General features: G+C 41.3%; 1 protein-coding gene across 11 annotated transcripts in view; it reads left to right on the top strand.

Annotated features, from left to right (window-relative positions):
- LOC103482413 (E3 ubiquitin-protein ligase HECW1) overlaps positions 1-25,830 on the top strand; it is a 129,682-nt gene that overhangs the window by 16,772 nt on the left and 87,080 nt on the right. For 8 of the 11 annotated variants that reach the window (XM_008438550.3, XM_008438549.3, XM_008438553.3 and 5 more), the window contains 3 exons: positions 17,786-18,107; positions 18,384-18,491; positions 20,616-20,710. In XM_008438550.3, the coding sequence (XP_008436772.2) occupies positions 17,786-18,107; positions 18,384-18,491; positions 20,616-20,710 (525 nt within the window). Of the gene's footprint in view, positions 1-4,930; positions 8,456-16,137; positions 16,276-17,785; positions 18,108-18,383; positions 18,492-20,615; positions 20,711-25,830 lie in introns of those variants that run through there. The other 3 variants (XM_081601991.1, XM_081601992.1, XM_008438552.3) reach the window with 3 other exon arrangements.

Raw genomic sequence — 25,830 nt, 5'->3', positions numbered from 1 at the left:
ATATTAGTTATTGGCATAATTATAAGTCATTATTTTAAGTATTTTACTCTGGCTTTTATCCAATCTCTCAAAATGTTTAGATTTTATTCTTTAAAAACCTTTAATGCTTTAAAATAAGGAATGGTCTGAACTATTTTTAGCCTGATGCAAGAAAGAAACTTCCCCTTTTCTTCAGAAAACCAGCTCTTCCTGTTTCATGACTCTCTTTCTGCCTGACTTTGATTTTTTATGATTAAATAGAAAAAAGTAGAATTAAAGCAAAGTTTGCAGGACACAATAACAACACACACAACCAGATTCATTTTATTACCGTCTGACTCTACTGTTGGGTCTTGATGTCACCTATGTCATTAATTTTAAGGTAATTTTATTTATTATTACTATTAAACTAAAATCTCCAGCATGGGGAAGTGGGATGAGCTCGACTTTTCTCGACACTTTGACTGAGGAGACTGACTACCAAGTAGAATCGCTGTAGATCTTTGTGATTTGTAGTCAGGACGTCGGCTTTTGGGCAGAGCTTGTCTCTCTCCGGTGAAGGTACTGCTGTATTGATCGCCACAAACTTGAACTCGTACTTCGTACTCAAGCCAGTCGGCCAGATCAAGCAGGTTTGGAACTGGATTATGAACAGGATTCACAAATCTATGAAAGTGTGCTCTTAGATCATGTGGCAACTTCACTAGGAGACGAGAAACATGTGATGCACATCTCAGTTCTGTCCATCCTTGACGTCCAAGTTGCTGCAGCATTCCTACTAAGGCGCGAACTTGAAGGGCAAAGGACTTAAATGCTTTAATATCTCCAGGTCGGATATTAGGTCCATCCATCAGATCAGAAATCCTCTTTAGCGCCAGCTGCTGCGGTTGACCATACATATCAGTGAGCGCTCTTAAAGTGTCTGTAAATGGGAGAGGACTGTTACTGTATGAGTCGGCTATAAGTAGCGCCTCTTCGCATTTGAGATGATCTGTGAGTATTTGAAATTTAAAATGCTCTGGAGCATCATATGGGAGTAAGTTGTCGAGGGCTAGTTTCAACCTGGCAAACTCACGTGGGTCTTCGGACTTGAAGTAAGGGATAGTCGGTTTGGGACCATGGTAGAACTCTAGCGCTGAGGGTTTACCATAGGAAGGGTCTCCGTGGGGGGAATGTTGGCAGTCAGATGAGTATCTGCCTCTCCGACTTCTCTCTCTGTCAAATCCATAGCGTGGTGCATAGTAATTATCATGGTGATCCCTGTAATCAAGATTGTCCCCCCTCAGGTCTATAGTAGAGGCTGTCATGGCGAGCGCTTGGACTACTTGGTCGGTTGGGCTTCTTAGGGCCATATGCATCACCGTGGTCTGGGTGATTTGACTTGAATGGAGAGACACCATAACAACGGTGAAATCCATCACCATGGTGATAGGCCTCATTATAGCGGTCGTAGTCATCCTCATAGTTGGGATCATACTTGACATCGGAGTTGGATGCTGCTTTAAAATCTGGCCCTTTGCTATCACATGATTTATCACAAGCTTTATGGTGTGATTTACACTCTCTTTGATGTGATGACTCTGGTTCCGGACGATCATCAATATCAAAATCCATAGGCTTGGCTTGGGAGAAGGGAGATGAGCTTCGTGTTGTTACTGGAGAAATGTCATCTTTGCTGATTAATCCTACCTCCTGCAAACAGCGGTCAAGATCCTCAATGGAGTCACGTCGGTGGCTTTGTGGAAGTGGAGGAACATCATTAATCACCGATGGGGCACTTACTGCCTGACGTGGGCTTGTGTGGCCACTAGATGGCGTCGGCTTACTTGTAGATGCTGGTGCAGTAGATGTATCCTCTTCTCTGCGCTTGGACTGTGACTGAGGATTTGAGTCTTGTCCATGAGATTGCTGGATTACGTCTGTAAGACGCTGGACCTCTCTGTGTAGTCGTTCACTTTCCTCTCTCATGCTTTGAATATATCTGAGCACTTCAGATGAAGCTGGCTGCTCCTCCTCAGTAATGTGGTGCCTTGGTGTATAGCTGACCTCGTAGTTCTGGAGATGTGATGGCATATGCCTCAATCTTTGTGGACGGTTTACGTCTCTCACGTTCCTCTCATGTGACCTTGACATATTGACTGTAGTGGTTGCTTGAATCCGGCTCGAAGGACCAAAATTGTATTGAAGATTGAAACTGGTTTTATTGTGGATAAGCAATCACTCCAGGTGTCGGGTTAGGACAGTTATTATATATGTTGAGGTGAGTTGTTGGAAGGAGAGAACGTCCGATTCCAGAATTAGGTTTAACTTGACTTTAATATACTTCCAGCTTCATCCATATACATAACAGGCAGGATTCAATGGGGGGCGCTTGTAAATGAGATTGTGTGTGTATTGAGTGTATGCATATGTATGTAGCTGTGAGTATGTGTGTGTGTGTGTGTGTGGTTTCATTCAATGGACGCACACGATGTAAAGAGGTAATAACAAATCTGCCTTGAGAGCCGCCCCACCGAATGCTCAGGTCCATAAGTGAAGTATGAAGAAGAAGCCACCCAGTGGAGGAAAAAGGCACTACATATGAAACACCTAAATAAAGAAAATCAAACTAAAGGGCTGGAACAAATAATTAACAATCTTTTGTACAGTACTTCAACAATATTACTTTACCTTTTATCTGGAAATAGTGTTTATTCTTGCCATAGAGTCCTCTGTATTAATTATTGCTCAAAAGGTCTTGCCATACCAGTTTATTCCTCTGTATTTACTTTAGTTTCTTAGTTTATTCTTACATTTTGTTCTTCATTCATTTCCATTTAGTTTTCTTTGATTAGTATTATCCTCTCTTGGTTTATTGCCATGTCCACTTTAGTTTCTTTCCTGTTGCTAGATTTATTTTATCGTTTATTGATGCTCACCATCAGTAATCTTCACTCATCACCTGCTGCGCCACCGAATCATAATGTGTTCACATTATGTGTTGATTTTTCACTGTTCAGCATCGGATTCTGTTTTTATGCCATAATTCATATCTAGTTCGTCGCTCCGTTTTATGTCCCGCTTCTCCTGTTTCAGAATTTTGCGCAATGTGCGCGTCGTTTTTTTTTTTAACACCCTATGGTGCACAGCGTTCGGGAAACGTATCGATGGGGGAAAGGCAGACTGACATAAACCTTTTAAAACTTAAAACAACGGAATCAATTTCGGTATTCTGATTATTGAAATTTAAAAGTGCTGTGGTACCGTTGTTTTTGTCACACCCGTTTCATACAGCGCCAGTGTTAACGCCAGTGTTGTGTTCAAGACCACCTAACCCGAGACCAAGACAAGACCAAGACCAGAGTGTATCGAGACCAGACAAGAACAAGACTTTTAGGGTCCGAGACCAAGTCAAGACCAAGACCGAGGGAAGTCGAGGCCGAGTCAAGACCAAAACCAGCGCCCCGCGCTACATGACACAATAAAATGTAAAATATCATCAAAATTACTTCTCAAATTGATCTGAAAGATCCATATTCCCATAAAAACACACAGATATTAAATACTTAATAAATTTAACCAATATTAAATTGAACAAACTCTTTGTTCTGCTTTGCTTCCATCTCTGTGCTACGATCTGCGGTGGTCTTGTGCCATCCCTAAAAAGATAACACCCTGGGTGTCGCTCATGTTGCTCATGTCAGAAACCACCACTGTCTGCACCATTAAACATAGCAATTGAGGCAAAGCCCTGACGCTCAACTATGAACACTGACCAAGGAGCAACAAGCAAGAAGTAGATACTTGTATACCAGTAGTTTTGTCCTGAGCCCCCCCTGTGGTTTCCAAACATTTTCCACCACCCCCACACCCCCCAACAAATAGCTGTGTGGTTGAACAATGTGTTTTTGAGGGGGGGATCGTCATATTTGGTTTCATCAAATTAAACAGTTTCTCCCGCAGGGCTTTGGGATTCTTTTTCTTTTTTTTCCATCTCTCTTGAAACCTTGATCTCCTTACTCCTTAATAATGCTGGCTAAATTGGTTTTGGGGGGGAACTGTGAAAAGTTATTTGCGTTTTGCTGGTTTGCTGCCATGATTTTAACACACCTGTGCAACTCCAGGTCTCCTTCGCTGCCGTACAGGTGTAAACCCAGCGTCGTAGCGCTCATGTTGCGTTTAAAGGCGGCTTGGAAAAACAGATTACCACATGTTAACAATGCATTAAACAGTTTTAACTGCTGATAAAAGTGACAGAGGACACAGATATGGTTAGTGTGGAAGCCCCTACTGTATCAAATTGACAGAGGAACAACAGAAACTTGGCCGTTTTAAAGTAAAAACCCAGCGCATACAAGGTTCATGTTTTTTTGTTGTTTTTTTTTTTCATCCAAACGGCTTCCCGTGCCCCCCCTGCAATGGCACGGCGCTCCCTCTAGGGGGCGCGCCCCACAGTTTGGGAACCTCTGATGTATGCTATTTTGACAGGGTATGGTAATCTGATAGGCTCTCAGTGACACTCCAGTCCTATCCAATAAGTAAAGACCCGTGCAGAAGAATCGTACTGCTCCTGAATGTCGCATCACTACATTGCAGACCTTTGGACACAGCGTTGTCTCGTGTGCGACAAGTCAGTCAACATCTCTCCGCACAATAATTCAGGCAGTGAGTGACTTTTTTTCATCACAAATGCTTAGGTGTCTCTATACAGCTAGCTTTGCTAACATCACGTCAACGGAGCTTACCTTTCTTTTAGATGCTTTTCTAAGTGACGAAAAAAGTTGGACCTAGTCCCCACTGTCTGTGAAAGCGAAGCGCTACTGAGTTAGCTGTGGCCGTCGGATTTCTTATAATTTATGCAAGCTTTATTCTATTACTGACAATTAGACAGATCTGCCACTGAGAGAAAACCACTGCGCATGTCTTGGAGCGCCGCATGCGAGTGAAAAGTGGGCAGGGGGGGAGGGGAGAAACATAAACACGTAATAGTCACGTTATTGGTTGGATTTTTATCGGTGCGTTTTGCATCCACTGAAAACAAAGATGTTGACAAACAAACTGGATAGTATGCTGTACGTTTAGTGATATTTTCACAGTTGCGGTCTTGACCGGTCTTGAAATAAAATGCCGAGTCCTCAGAGCCCGAGACCGAGACAAGACCGAGACCAAATGCGGTCGAGTCCGAGACGAGACCGAGACCATCAAAAAATGGTCTCGAGACCGGTATCGAGACCAAGACCGATCTCGAGGGCTACAACACTGGTTAACGCTATAAAATGAATGCTCTCTATCGTGGTATCGCCCATGGAGAGATTTCTTTATTTAAATGGGTTAGAGAATTACATGTTTACTAAAAAACATGTAATTTTAGTAATTACATGTTTATAAGAGCGATTTTCTGTTGTCCTTCCATGGAAGCGTGCAGCCTTCAAACGGAAATAAAACACTTTTTAATATAAGTTGCAGTTTGGCAGTTCTGATCAGAGAACTGCCAAAACATATATACAAAAATACTCAATAAAACATAAAATATTTGAAAATCAGACACCAGACAAGTGAATCACAGCAACGTCATCAGCCGATGTAACGCTGAACTGACTGAACTGATGCGGTGAAGCTACCAGTAGAAGGACAACGGAGCTGCGCCAAAAGCTACAAACACTGAATAGAAGAAGAGCTACCATCCATACAGTTGCAGCCATGTATGTTTTAATGTTATGAAATACAGTTTTACGAAGTTGCTCAAAGTCTAAACTGGTATTGTTGTGCATTTAAGGTGTAAAGTTTACCTTCGACCAAACGCTCCCCGAAGGAATCCTCCCCACCCCCCTTTTGTAAAAATTTCCGCTAGCGCCCCCTGCCGTCCTCTGAACGCCCCCTGGGGGGCGGTACCGCCTACGTTGAGAACCGCTAGGCTAAACCATGAGTCAAACAGTCACTGGGACTGACTACTATATATTCCATTGAGGGACAGTAACTTTAACATTACATACACCTTTATGAACAGGCAAGGGTGCACTTTCTCCGTCTATAATCAGACATTAAAGTGACTTGAAACCATTTCTCCCTCCCTGGCACCTCCAGACCCGGCCCCCCACGTGGGCCCCCCAGTCCCCCATACCCTCGCGCCTGTACCCTGGTTGGGTTGCTTTTCGTTGTTTCTTCTGGACTCTGGCCCTCCGTACAGCGCCCCTCCACCCACCCTTGTGGTATTTGGACTTTTGTTTTTAGGGCATCTGGTGGCTGCTCTAGAGGCGGTGGAGGGTCTGTTGGGATCTATGTTTTCTGTGCATTTATTTCTAGGTTTTTCTGAGTTTATTTAGTTCTGCTCCCCTGTGAGTCCTTGTGGTGTCCTGTCTCCTTTCCCCGATTACCCTCCCTGTGTATTTAAACCCACGTGTTGTGTTTGTTCCTTGTTGGTTCCTCATCGCGTGCTTCACCAGGCACTGGCTATTCCTTGTGCTCCTGTGTTCCTGAATCAACTGTCAGTTTCGTCATTAAATCTACCTTTATCATTACAACCTGGGCTCAACTGTGTATTTCCTCACTGCCACACTGCAAATCATGGCACTTTCTTGATGTTGAGCTGCAATCATCGTCCATTTTGACCAATCAGTCAAGGCTGGCAGAGTTGTGCCCTGAAGCTGCTTTGTAACTGGAGCAGCCTCTCACCTCATCTGGGCTTCCATCATGGTGAGCTATCTCGCTTGTTCTGACCATTTTATACATGGATGATCTGATAATGGTGTTGTACCAAGGTGAAAACATTTTATTTAATTAAATTAAATTAAATTTAATTGTTTTGAATAGGACTGTGCACATTGATCAATAATATTCACAAACAAAAATCTACTTTACCTCATTGTATAATTCATAGGACAGAAGATGGTACCCATAGTTCTGTTTACACAAGAACAGACATAAGCAATCTAGAATAAAACCCTCTAGAGTACAAGACCCCCAACAAGCAGTGAAAATCACTATTGAGTACATAACTGATTTGCGTTTGACCAATGCTTGAGTTTCTTTTTGAAAATTATATAGTTATCACTTTCTGTGATAATACACTGACCGTGTTCATTCTATTATGTGTGCCTCTGATAGATGCCACACAGCAAATTCAGAAGTGTCAGATTTCCAGTGCAAGTGTGTAATGTTAAGAATACAGTGTTAATTCAACAACATGAGTGTTGGTGAGTGTTAGCTTCCCTAACGTGTTCCGCAGAGTTAGTCCAGGCCAGTGTTGATTTCTACCTCAACACTTAGTCTGGTGTTGATTTAGATAGCTTATATAGTAGGGTGCCCCATTGTTCACTCATGGTTGCTAAAATCCTTACCAGACTGACTGATTTTAGTGACATAGTGGGTGTAAAATATTGAATAAAATGTTGTGCCACATGACTGGCTTTAATTTCACTCTTATATTTAACTTTATGACACACAAAACTACAAATTAATCGTCCTTATTTTCTCCAGGTGCATTCTAGGTAAAGCTTGTCACCAACGTCATCATCAGTCAGTTGGCAACAAATAGCAAACTAGCTAGAACTACGGAATGTTAACATGTTTTGAATTTGGGTTGTTTCCAGTGACCAGTGGCCTTTTGTTTCTGTTCTTCTCTTGGTTTATTGTACTTCATGTCAGATGGACTTCAAAATGGCATAGTCGCTCTCTGTGGTGGTGAAACTTGTTAGCTCCGCTGTTGCGGCCATGTCTATGTTGTAAAGTAAAATGATCATGAGCTTTATTATTTGGGCCCGGTCATTAGCCCCGCCCACCGGCCGACGCCGTCTTGTTCCGCTACTGCGTCACATGTTTGCCTGAGGAGCAGAGGCAGCAGTATGGCGTCTTGTCTGGAGCTTATTGTAACAAGGTAAGTTTCATGTTAAAATTATCATGTTTTTGACTATTTCTTATGGAGGCATTATTTTTACGTTTACACGAGTACATTTATTTGTTGGACTGTTTATTATCTTAACCTAACTTTAAACTGTCAGGAAAATCTGGAGGCCATTTGAATTAGCATTATTTTGCTGCGGGGTCATTTTCTTTAAGTTTTTGTTGTAGACTGCCAAATGGGGGAGTGGCTGTGCTGGACGGTTGGCTTGATCTAAGCCACAGGTGTCAAACTCCAGTCCTGGAGGACCACTGTCCTGCAACAGTTAGATGGTGCCGCTGCTGCACCACACCTGAATACAATAATTAGGTGATTAGCAGGACTCTGGAGAACATATCTACACAGTGAGGAGGCAATTGAGCCATTTGACTCTGGTGTTTTGTACCTGTGGCACATCTAAAAACTGCCAAAATGTTTTTTCTTTGTTATGAAGACTTCAACACATTTCTTCAGACAGGTTGGCATGACTTTTAATGCTGTCCACATTTTTTTCTATAAGCCGACTAATTTCTTTAGTAATTATTTCTGACTTTTTTATGCTTTGTCTTGTAAACCAGGTGGGCAGAGTAATTTGAATGACTATGACGGTGACACACACAGGTCAGTCTGATTAGTTTTGCTCACACTACTTTTTAAAATATTTATTTATTATCCTAATGTTTCTGCTATATGTAGCACTATTTAAAGTGTAAAAGGACTGGATGGAAGAAATCAGAAGACTAGAATTCGTCTACTGGAGCCGTTGTCAGTAATCAATAAAACCAATGCAAAAGAACTGCTTTCAATACCATGTATTTTTAAAAGAAAATTAAAGTGAACAGCACAAGACAAACATACATAGAACCAAATTAAATATACACAGTCTGCAGTAGATTTTTCATAAAGTTGTGCACAACTGGTTTAAATTCCCCCCCTGGTCAGCACGGTGTCTGACCTACACACATCAAAAAAGCCCATGGTTGAATTGTCCAGATATTTGAGATGACAATGTCCTAGGCAAGTCGTTTCAGATGAAGAGATGAATAGTGGATGTGTGTCCGAATGGTGAGATGGAGGGGAAATGATACAGACCATCAGCCTCTACCAGACCAGTATGGAGTGATTCTCAGGTTCTCCTGGCCAGCCAGTTTCAGAGCTCGCATCCTTTAACCCTACAAAGGGATCACCTGGCCTGTAGCTCTTTGTCCCAGCTCTCCCCCTCACACCTGACTTGGGAAGCTGGAGCAAGCCTAATAATTACATCAGGTGTGTCAATTGGCTGCATGCTCTGTGTGATGACTGTCATCTAACCAATGGGGCAGCAAGGCGGACTAAGGGCAGTTTTTTCACCCCGGGTTACAGCTCCCCCCTTAAATCATGCACGTCCCGTGACATGTAACCATTAACATGTGAACATTGCTGGAAGTGGTGGGTGTCAAAACTAAAGCATCAGACAAACTGTGCAATAAAGTTTGAACAACTGAATAACGGATTGCCTAAAGTAGTATATTGAAGCCGTTTAGGCGCCACTCTGTGACGTGTTGAGCGTCTCGGAGAGATGTCATTATTTGATTTATGCCATCAAGGTTTGGGGATCTGTTCAAAGAAATTTCAGAATCAGGAACAGTTTCACCAACTGGGCTGCCTGGATCAGGTAGGTTTCAGGATGAGGTGGAACTTGTTCTGCAGAAACATCAAGTTGCTCTTCGACACTAGATTCTGGTTCAATTGATTCCATTACAACTGACTTCAAACTCTCAGAATCTGAAAGAATTTCAACGGGTTGTTTTTCCACTGGAGAAACTGTTGGGACAACAGAGTTTTCTACATCATCAGGGAGTGACGACTGTCTGAGCGGTTTCTCCATTTTGAATTCTACTGGAGGTGGAATTGGATAGAATGGAATCTCTTCTTGCTCACAGTTCTCACCTTCTGCAGAGTCCTCTAAAGATTCTTGCCATTTCTTGGTGTGTTGACGTGTCTGGGGTTTTGTGATTGGAACTGTCTCAGTTGGTCTTTCAGCATCTGTCATGGGGAGAAAACCACATGGAAGAAGAAGGTCTCTGTGTAAAGTGCGTAGTGGGCCATCTTTGCACTCTGGTTTCACTGTATAAACTGGGAGATCTCCAGCACACTTCACCACAACAAATACATCTTGCTCCCATTTATCACAGAGTTTGTGTTTACCTCTGAGTCTCACATTCCGCACAATACTCGGTCTCCAACTTCCAGCTTGGATGGTAGAACCCGCCGATCGAACCGAGTCTTGTTTCTTTTAGCACTTCTGGCAGAGTTCTTTGATGCTATCTGGTAACTCTCTTTCAACCGTGACTTCAGGTTCTGTACATACTGCAAATGTGATGGACATTTCTCTTCACGGATAGGAAGACCAAAAGCAAGATCAATCGGGAGTCGAGGACAGCGTCCAAACATAAGTTCATAAGGACTATATCCTGTCACTTCATTTCTGGTACAATTGTACGCATGAACGAGAGGTTTAACATATTCTTTCCATTTTGACTTCTGTTTTGGTTCAAGAGTTCCCAACATTGCTAACAGTGTGCGATTAAACCTTTCTACAGGGTTTCCTCTGGGATGGTATGGTGTTGTATGACACTTTTAATTCCCGTCATAGCACACAGCTCTTTTATCAATTTGGACTCAAAATCAGATCCTTGATCTGTATGTAGTCTTTCTGGAATTCCAAAATAGATAATAAATTGTCCAAAAGACATTTGGCGAAGTTCTTGCCTTTTGATTCGGTGTTGGATAGCAATGGCAACTTGGTGAAATGATCTGTCACACGAGAATGTCTTTGGTATTGCTGGTATCAGGCTCAAGACTGAGAAAATCCATACAAATAAGCTCCAATGGACGTGAAGTCCGAATGTTAACTAGTGGAGCAGCTCTCTCGGTCAGAGTCTTTCGACGAACACAACGTCCACATGCTTTTATTTCTGCTCCACATACATAGCCATTCTAGGCCAATGGAATCTAGCTCTAACAAGATCCAGGGTTCGCTCTATTCCCGGGTGGCCCATGTCATTGTGAGACTATGAAACGGATTCACGGAGGTCTTCTGGAAGGACCAGTTGAATACATGTTGCTCATTTTCTTGCCGTTTCTGTAAAGATGCCATCAATCATCTCCAGTTTAGTAATCTCTAAGGAGAAGATGAAGGAGAGTTCATCCTGACTGTTGGGGAATTTTTCACCTACTCCAACTGATGGATAACTTCCCTGACACTAGGATCAGCTCTCTGATGGTCTTTTAGGTCAGAATGAGACATTGCAGGAACAACAGGAAGTCCATGTGCTCTTCAGAGTAGTCACAGGAATTTATCTGCCTGACTGAGAGCGATTCAACCAAAAGACTTCAACTTGGGTCCGAACCAGACGACTTTGGCAGATTGCATCCATCACTTCAGGTGATATCTCATTGTTGCCGCTGTCTAAAGATGTTGTTGAGCAAACTGAGAGACAAGTTCCTGATCTTATGTGCAACCTCATCTATGACAGAACTTTCACAGGGACGACGAGAGAGTGCATCAGCATCCTGGTTGTGTTTCCTGCTCGATACTGCACTTAAAGGAGAAAGTAGAAAGTGCAGCCAGCCCGATGATGGTAGCATCAGCTAGCTGAGGTTAGGATGTAAGTAGTGGATTATTATCAGTGACACTGTAAAATTGCTCCATACAAATAATCTTGAAACTTTTCTGTTACACCCACTTCAGTGCTAAGAATTCAAGTTTATGAGCTGGATAACGACTTTCGCTGGCTGACAAACCTCGACTAGCATAAGCATTACCCTGAGCTTCCCTCATGTTCCTGATACAGGGCAGCACCCAGTCCAGTGGTGCTGGATCTGTGTGAAGGATGTAAGGTAGTGCAGGATCAGCAAACCCAGGACTGGTGCAGTAGTAAGTTGTCAATCAGGTATCAAAGCCAGCTGACACTCAGGAGTCCACCTGGACCAAAAGGTGCTTTGGATCAAACTGTGGGCACTTAGAAGATTGTACTCTGAGGGTTTATTGTTGGGGGACCACGGGTCATGTTAAGAGGCTTGGCAATAGTGGCGTACCTTTTATGAAACGTCTATAATAGCCAGTAAATCCCAAAAGGATCTCAAGTTTCAAATTAGTAGGAATTGGCCAGATTTCACTGTGGAAATCTTTTCTGGGTCTGTCTCAACACCCTTTTTCTGAAACAATGTGACCCAAATATCTGACAGACGTTTGGAAAAATTTACATTTTTCCAGAGAAAGTTTTAATCCAAACTCTTTCAGACGATTTAGAACTCTCAGCAGACGGTTTTCATGTTCTTCAAGACTGTTTGAGAATATGATCAAGTCATCCAAAAAAACCAATACCTCTTTCAAATGCAGGTCACCCATACATTTCTCCATCAATCTTTGAAAGGTTGATGGTGCATTTGTAACCCCCTGAGGCATTCGGTTAAACTCCCAAAACCCAAGTGGAGTAACAAAAGCAGTCTTAGCTTTATCTGCTTCATTCATTTCAATCTGATAATAACCAGATTTCAGATCAAGCACTGAAAACCACTTTGATCCTCTGAGAGCTGTAAATGATTCTTCCAGGTTGGGCAAGGCATATGCATCTTTGACAGTTTGTAAATTAAGCTTACGATAGTCAATGCACAGTCGAATGTCTCAATTTTTTTCTTAACAACAACAATTGGAGATGAGAAAGGGGATTCAGATTCTCTGATAACACCAGCATCCAGAAGTTCACGTAAGTGTTTGCGAACAGCCTCTATATCTTGTGGGTGAATCGGTCTTGCACGATGTTTGAAAGGAGTATTGTCATGAAGATTAATGTGATGCTTCACTTGCTTGGTACAACCAAAATCTAAATCATAATGGGCAAAAACTTCAGGTATGGCATTTAACTTTGTTATTCTTTCCTTCCATTCCGATGGTATTGGAGACTCACCAAAATTGATTTTCAAAGATGCTGTTGATGTTTTCTCAGCTATATGGTTGGTCACATGGTGCTCTGAGATGATACCTGCATAGGTTTCCAGTTCAGCAATGATACTTAAAGCTGGTATGGAAATAACTTGCTTTGTTTCATTGGAAACAGCAACTGGAACCTTACTGAGTGAGTCAGCTTGAAGTGCAACCAGACAGCTACTGACAACCAGGCCACCCGGCAGGCCTGAAACCGGGTGCTGAACGACAGCACACTGACTGGCTGTAGAAGAAAGCTTGGCACGACCCTCGACCACCACTGTGCAACCAGCTGGAATAAGTACAGGGGTTTTGCTATGGAGAGTCACAACACCCAAATGATTGTCACAGTTTTGCTGATGCATTAACTGATGCAGAACTGTTTTAAACCCATATGAGGTAGGTTGGAATGTGGGACAATCACTGGAACAAAACATTTCATAGAGAATTTCAAGTGTATTCATGCCAATTAGTACTGAAGCTGGAAATCCAGGTCTCACATCAGAACACCAAAGCAAGGGTTTCAACTGTTAGTTCACTCCCAATAAAGTCTTTTGGAAAAGTTATTGGTTTCAACATAACCCAAATATGGAACTTGTTGACCTGCAGCCCTTCAACATGAAGTAGGTCATTTAATGAATGCACTGGTTGACCTGAGAGATGCTCATTGAAGAAAGAAACTGGAATGGTAGTGACTTGAGAGCCAGTATCTAGAAGAATTGAGAGCTATGGCCAGCAATGTCGACTTCTGCTGTACATCTGGATCCAATTAATCCTTTTGGTAAGTTAATTTTGGTTTTTGTCTGCATCTTTGCACACTTAACAGACTCTCTCTCTGCGGACAAGTTGGTCCAGCTCAGTTCCTGTTCGTCCCTCACAGGAACTGAACTAGTTTAAATGTGCTGAAGGAGAGGATTTTGTCCCTGTCTCTTCTGTTTGTCATAAAATATTTTCCGCTTTGCACTGACCAATGCTGGGCTCAATCACATGAGGCTTAATATGGCCATCCTCCCACAACGGAAACAAACCCAGGTTTAGAGCTAGACATGCCGAATTTGACATCTTTAAGTCTTTTTCACACTAGGTTTGAAGTAACTTTTCCAGCAAAGGTAGCTTAGTTGCCCATTTTGACCTGCTGTTAAAGCAGTGAGCTGCTGCTGTATTGCAGCCATCTGTTGTGAAAGCTGTTTAGTCATGTTATTCAGAGCAACACAGTTAGTTTCCTGATCAGTATGTGCAACTGAACCTGAGATGCTTTTAGGGTGGTTCCCTGATGCTTCATCCTCAAGGTCTTGCTGCTTCCCTGTCCTCTTCAGTTCTAAGTAACAACAAAAGCTCAGCAAATGATGGTGGATATTTTTTTTCTGTTTAAGTTGAAGTTCTGAGATTAGATTGTTGTCCCAACACCCTCTGCAGAATTGGGTCAACATCGTGCTGATCCATGTCCTTCTCCAAAACACCTCCTCTCTTTACTGCATGCCTGTAACAACTGCAGACGCTGCAAATAGGCAGATGGATTTTCTCCACTGTCCTGATAGGTGTCCATGAATTTAACATACAACTCCTCTCCATCTTGAACAGTTCCATAAGCTGAATCAAGTTGTTCCATGTATACTTTTGGTAACGTGTCAGGACTCAAATGTTTCACTATATCACAGGCAGGTGGAAGTAGACTGTCACGAATTAGTCTGGTACATTGCAACTGTGACATAGAGGGATCTTGAAGAGCTAATTCAACACTTGAACGCCACGTGTCATAGTCTGTCTCATGACTTGGCCTGGGGACTTTTCCAGAGAATGCTCTCAGTCTATGGGATGTGTGCATATGCAGAGAGCTGTCCCCACTCCTAACAACATGCTCCACAACATACCGTTGCACCTCAGGAGGATTAAGATCACCAATGGAAATGGGTGTGGACCGCTTTTCCTGACCTGGCACTTCAGCTCTGTTGGAGACAGCAGAACTGGATGAGAGAGGAACTGACTGCGAGAGGGATGACAGAGGAAAAGGGAGTTGAGTTGTAGCATGAGCTGATGGCTGCTGCCCTCCATCTTCATCTGCAAGTTGTTCCTCTTTTGCCTTCTCTTGCACCACAGGACAGAACTCTGCAATAGACTGCTGTATCTGGGACATCACTTCTGTAAGAACTTGAGTGTAATTTTTTCCAGACATTTTGGCAATTTCTTGTAAATCGTCCAAATACTTATTTGTCTTTAAACCACCAACCTTTGAGGCATAAATCTCAGATAAACTTTCAATATGAAATTTATCACCCACACTTGATGTAAATATATGGTATATGGAGATAAGCGTGCTAAAGACAATCCAGAATCAAATTCAACAACGAACATTTGATCAAATTCTGATTCACACGAATCGATGGTAGTTCTCTGCTTAATATCACCATACTGTTCAAGAAAATCAATAAGTTCATCAGTGGGGTTCTCCAAGATTCCATCAATCATAATACTGTATTAGGGATTTTTAGACCAAGAGTTTCAAAAATCTCCATAATGGAAATTGAATTGGTGAGTAGGAACCAAGACTTATTTGTGCAACTTTACTCAAACCGGTTTCTATTAATTACTGATCAAACAGCTCCTGGCTTGCTCGCCAATAATGTAGCACTATTTAAAGTGTAAAAGGACTGGATGGAAGAAATCAGAAGACTAGAATTCGTCTACTGGAGCCGTTGTCAGTAATCAATAAAACCAATGCAAAAGAACTGCTTTCAATACCATGTATTTTTAAAAGAAAATTAAAGTGAACAGCACAAGACAAACATACATAGAACCCCAAATTAAATATACACAGTACTGCAGTAGATCTTTCATTAAGTTGTGCACAACTGGTTTAAATTTCCCCACTGGTCAGCACAGTGTCTGACCTACACACATTCAAAAAGTCCATGGTTGAATTGTCCAGATATTTGAGATGACAATGTCCTAGCGCAAGTCGTTTCAGATGAAGAGATGAATAGTGGATTGTGTGTCCGAATGGTGAGATGGAGGGGGAAATGATACAGACCATCAGCCTCCTACCAGACCAGTATGGAGTGATTCTCAGGTTCTCCTGGCCCCAGCCAGTTTTCAGAAGCTCGCCATCCTTTAACCCTACAAAGGGATCACCTGGCCTGTAGCTCCTTTGTCTCCAGCTCTCCCCCTCACACCTGACTTGGGAAAGCTGGAGCAAGCCTAAATAATTACATCAGGTGTGTCAATTGGCTGCATGCTCTGTGTGACTGACTGTCACTCTAACCAATGGGGCAGCAAGGCGGGACTAAGGGCAGTTTTTTCACCCTGGGTTACATATATTTCTTGTTTTTTCTTCCAGACTGGAATTCTTCCTCCTTCATATTGGTGAAAACAAGAGCAGCACCAAAGACACTTCACTATCGGTGACCACAAGACCACCCATGGCCACTTCCAATGAACTTTCAAAGCTTCACCTTCAGTGCAAAGTACCATGAATGTATGACCTTTGTTGTATATTGCTGTCAGTGCTGTTTGATGTTTTGAAATAAAAGTAGATTATATTCTGCGAATGGTGCTGGTGTTTTTGTAGCATCTAATGTCTTAAAATGAATTTGGAGATTATTGATGGCCAGTATTTTCTGGGGGAACAAAGGTTTTATTTGCTCTACTGGCTTTTATTTTGGAGTGAATTGACAGACAAGTGGGTAATGAGAGAAGGGGAAGACCAGGAAGGGAACCCACGATAGCCGCATTGAAAACTAGAGACTTCATATGTGGGTTGTGCTTAACCCCTGCGCCACCACAGTAAACCCTTTGGAGACATTGCCACTCTCCAAATAACGAAAACAATCCCATTAAAGCACAGTACAGAAATCAACAGAAGTACAGCTAGCTGTGGATGACTAACAGACTGAATTAACACTGATTTAGTCGCTTGCTTTGCAGCTGCATCTCACACTTAAGCTGCTGAATCATTTATCTTCACACATTGGAGATGTTTTGGCTATCACACACTCCAACACTATGCCTGGACCCCAAAATGTAATTATGCAGAAGAGGTTAATTTGGATTGCATGCAAATCCTCTATTTAATTCTAGCATGCAAAAATGTCACTGTTGCCATTACAGTGTGACTAGTATTGCTTATAAAAATAATTAATAGGACTAAGAGGAATAATAGGACTAGGCTGAGTGCCTCTTTCTCTCAGCAAGTTTCAGCAACTCAGAGAGAATATAGTGTCATGAGTGGTGTGTTTGAAGCAGGACCAACAGGCAGATAGGGGTATTGGCATATGTTTTATGATAGAAAGATAAAAATGTAAGACAGCTGGGGACCAAAATTAAATGGAAACTATGGGATACCACAGGGGAAGCAAGGCATGTGGGAGACTCCATGTAGAAGATGGAGAAAGTTCTTTGGTCTGATGACACTAAAATGGAGTATTTTGGCCATCAGATAAGATGGTGCGCTTGGTGGACAACAAGCTCCGTATGTCACCACAAACACCCCATCTCCACTGTAGAGCATGGTAGTGGAAGCATAACGCTGTGGGGAGGCTTCTCGGCAGCAGACCCTGGAGGTCTTATAAAGGTAGAAGGTGAAATGAATGTAGCAAAATATAGAGAAATCCTGGAATCATAATTGATAAGTAAAATCAATACAAAAGGTAAAACATCCCAGGGGGTGAATATTTTTTACTTACATTGTAAGGTTTGTCCATCTTCACATCTACATTGACAAGGTTTTCTGTCATGTCTCACAATATGATTGGAATGTTCAGGGTGATGTGCAATGTTACCCTTTCTGAAATCTAACGATCAAGCTGCAATTTCAGTTTCATGAGACCTGAGCCTCACAGTTTTATGCTAAAACATGACAAAAAGTGATAGAGTTGAAGGGGTATTAAACTGATATCAACAGCTGTAGTTAGTCAATAAGAGAACATGCACTAAAATACCAATAAAAGATCCAGTCACTATATTTTGTGCTGCGTATGTTTATGTAGAACCTCTACCAGAACCGGCTCCTGAGCCTGGCTGCCATGTCCTCCCCGACCCGCAGTGGGCAACCCCGCCAGCGCTGCAAAGGTGCAGCGCGTCACAGCTGTGGTCCAGACACATATGCAGTCAACGGTTTGAACCAGGAGGCCTTTATGCTGGGGTTTCAGCGCTCCACCAGTGACACCGACCTGGTCTCACCTGACACCCGGTCCACACTCACCATTAGCTCTGCCCACTACACCATAGGCCAGTCTGAAGATCTGCTCATCAAATGGGACATCAAGGAGGAAGTGGATGCTGGAGACTGGATTGGAATGTATCTTGTTGGTAAATTAGATATGACTTATTTTTATTTCCACTATTTTTATGTTTTATTGAACATTAATTTTTTACTTATATATTTCCCAAACAATGCCATGGATAAACTGGATTGTTTTATTTTGTGTAGGAAATTGTTCCAAAATTCAAAAGAAAAAAAAATGTTAAAGCTCATGAAACCGTTCATATCTTATTATGACAGTAAAATAATGACAAGAGGTAAAATAAAAGTGAACTGTTAGTGGCCGATCAGTGTGTCCCAATCGGTTTTATCTCTCTTTCTAGATGAGACTCTTTCAGAGAACTTTCTTGATTACAAGAACCGAGGCATCAGTGGATCTCACAAGGGGCAAATAGTTTGGAAAATTGATTCCAGCTCCAACTTTAGAAATGGTAAGTATCTCAAAACAACAGCAGCAACCAGAAGATATATAAAAAAACAATAAAAAAATCCAAACTATCTGTGATCCTCAAACAGCAGGTTTAATATTCATGGTTGATTTTTTATGGAGGACCCACGTGCAGACATACAACAAAGATGTCTAGAAAAAAATAACAAAAGATGACTTACAGCAGAAAATAACTAACTAGCATAGAACTTGGAGAGGAGATCAAGTAATCATGGAGAAATAGCGTGGAAGGAGCCTATGGAGAACTATGAAATTAATAGGCTATCCTGTATTGTATACTGAGGAAGAAGTGAAGAAATCACCTGAAAACCAGTGAGCCTAACCAATTGAAAATGAAAATAGCTGAGGGAACTATGAGGTGACAGAACTAAAGCAAGCTAGCAGATGAAAGGATGGAGGAAAATAAACAGAGCAGGAGAAGAATAAACAAAGGGAAAATCCTGAAAAGAACACAGCTGAATCTAAATGCACAAATAAGAGCCCCTGCAGAGGAACTGAGGCTATATCTAAGCAAATAAATTATAAGGTAATGATAAAAACAGATAATTTCTGGGTACCAATTTGGGCTCAATTTGATGCTCAGATAGTATCCAAAGTACAAATGCAATCTAACAGAGAGACAGGTACAGACGACTGCATTTGCTTTTGCCTGTCTGTTTGGAGTTCTGAGTTTGTTTATGTCATAAGAGTGTACCGTATTTTCCGCACTATAAGGCACACCTAAAAACCTTCAATTTTCTCAAAAGCCGACAGTGCGCCTTATAACCCGGTTCGCCTTATATATGGACCAATATTGAGCCACAACAGGTCTAGCAATTACGGTAAGCAGCCGCAAACTTCATTTTCCCCCGTAGAAGAAGTGCGCGGTGCATGCTGGGATAGTTGTCAGAACGCTGGTTTGTTAATAAAGTTTGACTGACCTATCTACCTACCGACCTGATAATCAGGTCGTCTGCAGGTCATTTAGCACCACAGGGTGACCATCGTCCGGCCACGCCCCAGCCCAGTCGCGGAAAGCTCTCCTCGCCGACCTGAGTCGGACTGTTTTGTTGACATTCTTTATCTCAACAAAGTGGCTTTAGACATTCATCCAGGGTTCTTCGACTAGGGTTACCAAGGGATCAGCCCTTATACATTTGAAGCCGGGGGAGTCGGGGGAAGAGAGACAGAGACTGCGGCGGCAGAGTGTCGGTTGGTCTGTATTACCCAGAAAGCAGTTGGCCACAATATCGCAACACCAACACCGTGAGTGAAACAATGACTGGGGCAGCCTACTATATACTATATAAAGTACTGGGGGATCACTTCTTTACAAATGTGGAACAAATCGGCAACCCAAACTGAAGCGTCTATTCTATATGCCTTATAAATGTGGTGCCTTATATATGAAAAAAGTTTTAAAATAGGCCATTCATTGAAGGTGCGCCTTATAGTGTGGAAAATACGGTAGTTAAACCCAAAAGTGACTTATCTGTGAGACTAAGCTCTACAGTGACAAAGTACACACCCTCTGCTAGCTGCTTCAATTCAGGTGGCATCCGGTGTACTTTAGCCTAGACACCATGGTGGTGTATAATTAATTAAAATTCATGCTTAGGTCTTTCGGTTCCACTTGGTGAAATTATCAGACATCATAGAAGTATTTAATTCTTATGCTGATGATGCTAAGCTATACCTTTGTTTAAATTCTGGTAAATCCCAGAAAAACATCCACTGAAATTATAATGTTTGTATTTACTGCCTATTAATCCAGACAAATAGAGAATTGATTAAGCTTTTTCTTAGCTCATGCAGTGCTGTTGGGGTGTCTCCTGTCCAAGTGTCAGAGTGTGTCTGTTGAAAACAGACAAAAAAACATAAAGCTTTACTGTGACCCTAATCTCCCCATGTTTCTCACAGAGCTGGGTTTCCCCCATCTGCACACAGTTTGCATTACTTTAAAGTAATTTACACAATCACTGCATTTTAACTGTGATATGCAGTTTTAATTCACTCATTTCTGTTGATCATTTTTGTGTTTCTTCTGGGGTTTTTTTGTCACTTTTACAGACAGTATCTAGCAGAGACCAGTTCATAAACATTAATGTCTCATGTTTTTCTCACACAGCAGAGACCCAGGTCTGCTTCAGGTACTACCATGGTGTCACTGGAGCACTGAGGGCCACTACACCCAGTGTGACCATCAAGAAGGGCTGCCCACCTGTGAGATTTTTTCACCTCATTCCTTTCCATAAAGCTATGCATGTCCAAATTGTATAAAAGCTAAGCTCCCTATAAATACGGCAATAAAACAGTTAGACATATCTTTAAAGAATGTTATTTGACCTAAAATTAGCAGAGTAAAACTGTTAAAGCTAAAGTAGGTAATATTTATAAAATTAGCGCAGCAGAGAGCAAAGGCAAGGGTGTGACACAAATGCATGATCGACAGACCCTCCTCCCGTGTCTGATTGATTCTTTCTGACCAGGAGCGAAGTATTTCTGCAGGTGGCAGACCACAGGGAGGAAACAGGAGAGATCAATTTGATCACAGGTTATTTTTCTCATATTATACTGTCAGTTTTAATAAATATGTAAAAGAAACATTTTTATGAAAAGTTACTTAGTGCAGCTTTAACTACACTTTAGGACTGTCATCAGCTTAGATGCTTAAGAGAAACGTTCAGAAACTTCCTTGGGAATCAGAATAGATTTGGCTAAAACCCATAGTATTTAGTTGATGCTTGAACCTGAGTGAAGTTGGCCCCCCCACCTTCTTCAAATCAGATAAAATTGGTGTCAAACGTTTGTGCTACGTTTGTGCTGGTTTGTGCAGCAAAAATTTTCGTTTGTGCCGCTATCATTTTAAAGATATAAAGAAATGTTTCTAGAGGTCATCCAAGGTCAACCCCTCACCCACCTTCTTCAAACCAGACAAAATGGGTGTCAATCAACTCGGCTACGTTTGTGCTGGTTTGTGCAGCAAATTTTTTTGTTTGTGCTGCTTTGGCACAGGTCAAAAGGTCAACCAGCCCCTCAACTTTTATGAAATCCAACTTTCTTTATATCTTTAAAATGATAGCTGCACAAACGCAAATTTTTGCTGCACAGACCAGCACAAACATAGCACTAACGTTTGACACTAATTTTGTTTGATTTCATAAAAGTGGGGGGGCTGGTTGACCTTTTGACCTTTACACTTTCATTAATATCTTCAAAGCCAAAGCAGCACAAACGAAAATTTTTGCTGCACAAACCAGCACAAACGTAGCACAAAGTTTGACACCAATTTTGTCTGATTTGAAGAAGGTGGGGGGGCCAACTTCACTCAGGTGATGCTTGAGCATCTATTGATGGCTGAGAACTAACTGTTCTTTAGATTATAGAGTCAGGCTTTTAATAAAAACAAAAGATTGGTTTGGTTTTTTTGTTTTAAACTATAGACATTTACACCATAAGCCCAAAAGTATTCCATGTGAAAGTAGACCACATCGATATCGAATGCAAATTGACCAATGGCTGTGGAACGCCTGAATGCAGTAATTTGGTTTGGTGAATAAATAAGACTACTTTATTGTCCACTGACGTTGACCATTTTCTTTGACTTTCCAAACAAAATAAAACACATTCATACAGTTGTAATTTTGTCAATATACATCTAAACATGTTACTTTGCGTACTATACTTAGATGTAATTTAGCTTAGTTAAAAATGGTTATTGCATCGGGAATAAATGATTTCTTCTAAATGTATTTTATGCATGTATTTCACAGAGAGGCTGATTAGGAACTGATTTTAAGAATTTTTATTGTAAATTCTTGTTGTCCTGTTGTCCTTCAAAAGCCTGCCAGTCATCGAGAGAGTGTTTAGCAGACGATTGAATTTCCATGGTTGCCTTGGCATTTTGCTGCTGTGTGCCTCTGGAAAATGCTGATGGATCCAGAACCTGATCTCTTCTTTCTTCCTGGGGACAGAAGAATATAAAACTGGCTAACACTTTATTTGAAGGGGGATGAATGTCATGGCACTTTCATAAACATGGCCTGACATGAACATGAATAAGCCTTCATGAATATTTATGACTATTGTCATAAAGCGTCATTCGGTAAATTATTACACTTTTAATACAAAGTTGACATTATTGAAAGTGTCTTTGTTATGACAACTTGACATTAACCAAGAAATTATTACTGTTATTAAACTTTAGCTTTAATAACATAAAGTTACCTAATTTTTAAAGTGCAATCAGTAATACTTTTATAACAAATTTATATCAGTAATGATTTCTTGGTTAAAGTCAAGTTGTCATAACAAAGACATTTTGAATAATGTCAACTTTGTATTAAAAGTGTCATAATTTACCGAATGACGCTTTATGACAACTGTCATAAATATTCATAAAGGCTTATTCACCCTATTTCAAATAAAGTGTTACCAATAACAGCAACCGAGGAGGCAGAAAAGACAGGGAGCAAGCAAGCACAGATAGCACCAGTCAGTCCTGTCAACGTAAGCCTGCCAGTTGTTTGGAGTCCAGGGGCAGACAGCACTGTCTCTTCCTTGTCAACGGATGAAGGAAGATTTGGTGAAATGTAACGGAAGTTGAGGAACATTGATCCAGTCTGCTTGACGCTTATCGTGGTTGGTCAGAACCTGTCAGATGCTGCAGTCAGAGAAGATCTCCTCCTTGTTCGAGTCTGTGTTAGGGACAGCCTGTGCCTCCAGCTGGGAATATTGTTCCCAAGTCAGCCTGGGAAGAGCAGAGGACAAGGCTCAGCTGGATAATCTGGGTAACTTCAATGGTTCACTATGTGTTTCCAAGTTTCCTACGTTATATTTAGACTTCGTTCTGCAGCAGCTTTAGAGTCACTGATGGACAGAAGAGCTTTTACGTGTGGCAGACTAGGCAAATCGTGTTGTTGCCTTAATCTTGTTTTAGATTATAACCTGTCTGATACAAAACTGGAACTAATTGTTAGTCAGGATGAACTGTCCTTTTAACTGCCTGGACCCCATTTCAGAACGCAGGGTTAACAAGCCCTGAGTAGAAGGCAGATACTGTCTCAATAAACCTACCCAGCTCTGTGATACTCAAGGTTTTGTTTCAGAACAGGAGATGTCAATTAGGTAAATCAATTCTGAGTCAAGTTACGCCTGAGCACGAGTATAGAAGAATCCCGTACAACAGAACGCAGATAACATGATTGACCACAAGAGAAACAAAAAAACCATGAAAGTGTGCATGTCTCGTCAGAATTGTTAACGAGGGCACAAGGAGAATATCAAATCATATTTACCAACAAAATATAAAATAGCAGCAATGTTGATGCTGCAAAATGGCAAAAGTTAGCGACACGCCAAGTTAATGCATGAGTGATATTTAGTAGAGAATTAATTCTTGATGCTACACTTATACAACAGCTAAAAAAATGTTATTTGTCTTAACAAAATATCAAAATCTACTGTATTTTGGACACTCAAAAACATGAGCAGGCTATGCTTGTAGGCTTACCGAATTCATAATTGCCTTCACTGATTTTGTGGAGTTCTTTTATTAGTCTTGTGGGTCTGTGACAATAAAGAACCCCACTAAACTATACAGTAGTCCATAGTTTTCAGATAGAGAGTTATTTATAAATGCTTAAGTCACATTGATCAACAGTGAGAGGGCTTTTGTCTAAAAGGCTTGTCGAGAAAAGTCGAGCTCATCCCACTTCCCCATGCTGGAGATTTTAGTTTAATAGTAATAATAAATAAAATTACCTTCAAATTAATGACATAGGTGACATCAAGACCCAACAATAGAGTCAGACTGTAATAAAATGAATCTGGTTGTGTGTGTTGTTATTGTGTCCTGCAAACTTTGCTTTAATTCTACTTTTTTCTATTTAATCATAAAAAATCATAGTCAGGCAGAAAGAAAGTCATGAAACAGGAAAAGCTGATTTCCTTAATAAAGGGGAAGTTTCTGTCTTGCATCAGGCTAAAAATAGTTCAGACCATTCCTTATTTTAAAGCATTAAAGGTTTTTAAAGAATAAAATCTAAACATTTTGAGAGATTGGATAAAACCCACAGTAAAATACTTAAAATAATGACTTATAATTAGGCCAATAATTAATATTGGTTTAACCAGTGGTTGATGTTGATTTGATTATAAGAATATTTACACTTACTCTTACACTTGTGGAAGTACTTAAAGGTGAAACAAGTAACTGTAACATGGTATCAGATAATTACAATAATGGATTATTATTGGGTTCTTTTCAGAAATGTCTGTAATAATCACCTTATGATTATAATAAGAGTAACTAATAAGTTATGGTTATTATAACATTATAAATGAATGTTAAATCAGAGAAACTAAAAGGTTATAAATGTGATTTTGACATTGAACTTGAAAAGGTGTAAAATGTTGTAACTGTAATTAAAGGTCACTGATGTTGTGTAGGAGGTAGATGGTAGGTGGAAGGTCAGGGGAAAAGAGGAACTGATAGGAGAACGGAGAAGACTAAAGCCTTATTGCTAAACTTCAACTTGCCTAAGAAAAGGTTGGGCAGGAAACAGAGGTAGGAGGAACTGTTGAGCAACTTGGGGACATTAGAACAGACATCAGGTCATGAGGTCTCCAGGGTGATGGAGATGAGATCATCTGTCCAAGCAGTCAGCCAATGAGACAGGCACAGCAACAAAGCTAGCCAATGCAAACGCACCAAAAGGTGGATAAACCCTTTATAAGGTGGGTGCAACAGAGGAATCTTTGGTTGGATCCTTCAGGCAGCTTCGAGCCAAGACGGAGATGGACAAAGAACTCTGCAGCTGAAGAAGAGCCGGGGCCACAGAACCGAAGACTGTTCTGCACATGGGGACCAACCCGTTAGCCCCGCAACATGTGGCTTCAAATCGCACTTCTCTCAACAGCTGGGTTCAGACCCCCAAAGACAAAGACCAAGGCAAAGATGAAGATAAAGACAAAGATAAAGACAAAGGCAAAGAACAAAGGCAAAGAGGAAGAACTGGTGTGTTCCTTCCGTGGGACCAGAAAGATCGTGAGACGAGAAGGGAGCTACAGAGCCGCAAGACAAGAAGCTGAGGACCGCTACGCGCATGAGGAAGTCACCCTGATGCCCGAGACCTGCCGCTCTAAGTCAGTACTCTTCCTGTACTGGGAACCTCCTGCTGCTGCAACACCTTCTTCATCATCAGGCCAGTTCTGGGGTTCAAAATGCCAAAGTCTGTCCGTCTCTCTCAAAGTTTCCCTTTTTTAGTTCTCAGTGTCAGCATTAGGGAAAGATAGGCTAGATTATTGATTTTACTTATTTGATTATTTCTGCTACTGAATTA

This window comes from Poecilia reticulata, chromosome 20 (genome assembly GCF_904066995.2).
Source record: "Poecilia reticulata chromosome 20, P_reticulata-male-v2, whole genome shotgun sequence".
NCBI lineage: Eukaryota > Metazoa > Chordata > Actinopteri > Cyprinodontiformes > Poeciliidae > Poecilia > Poecilia reticulata.
The sequence above is the reverse complement of the archived record's forward strand: the minus strand, read 5'-3'. Positions and strand labels throughout refer to the sequence as shown.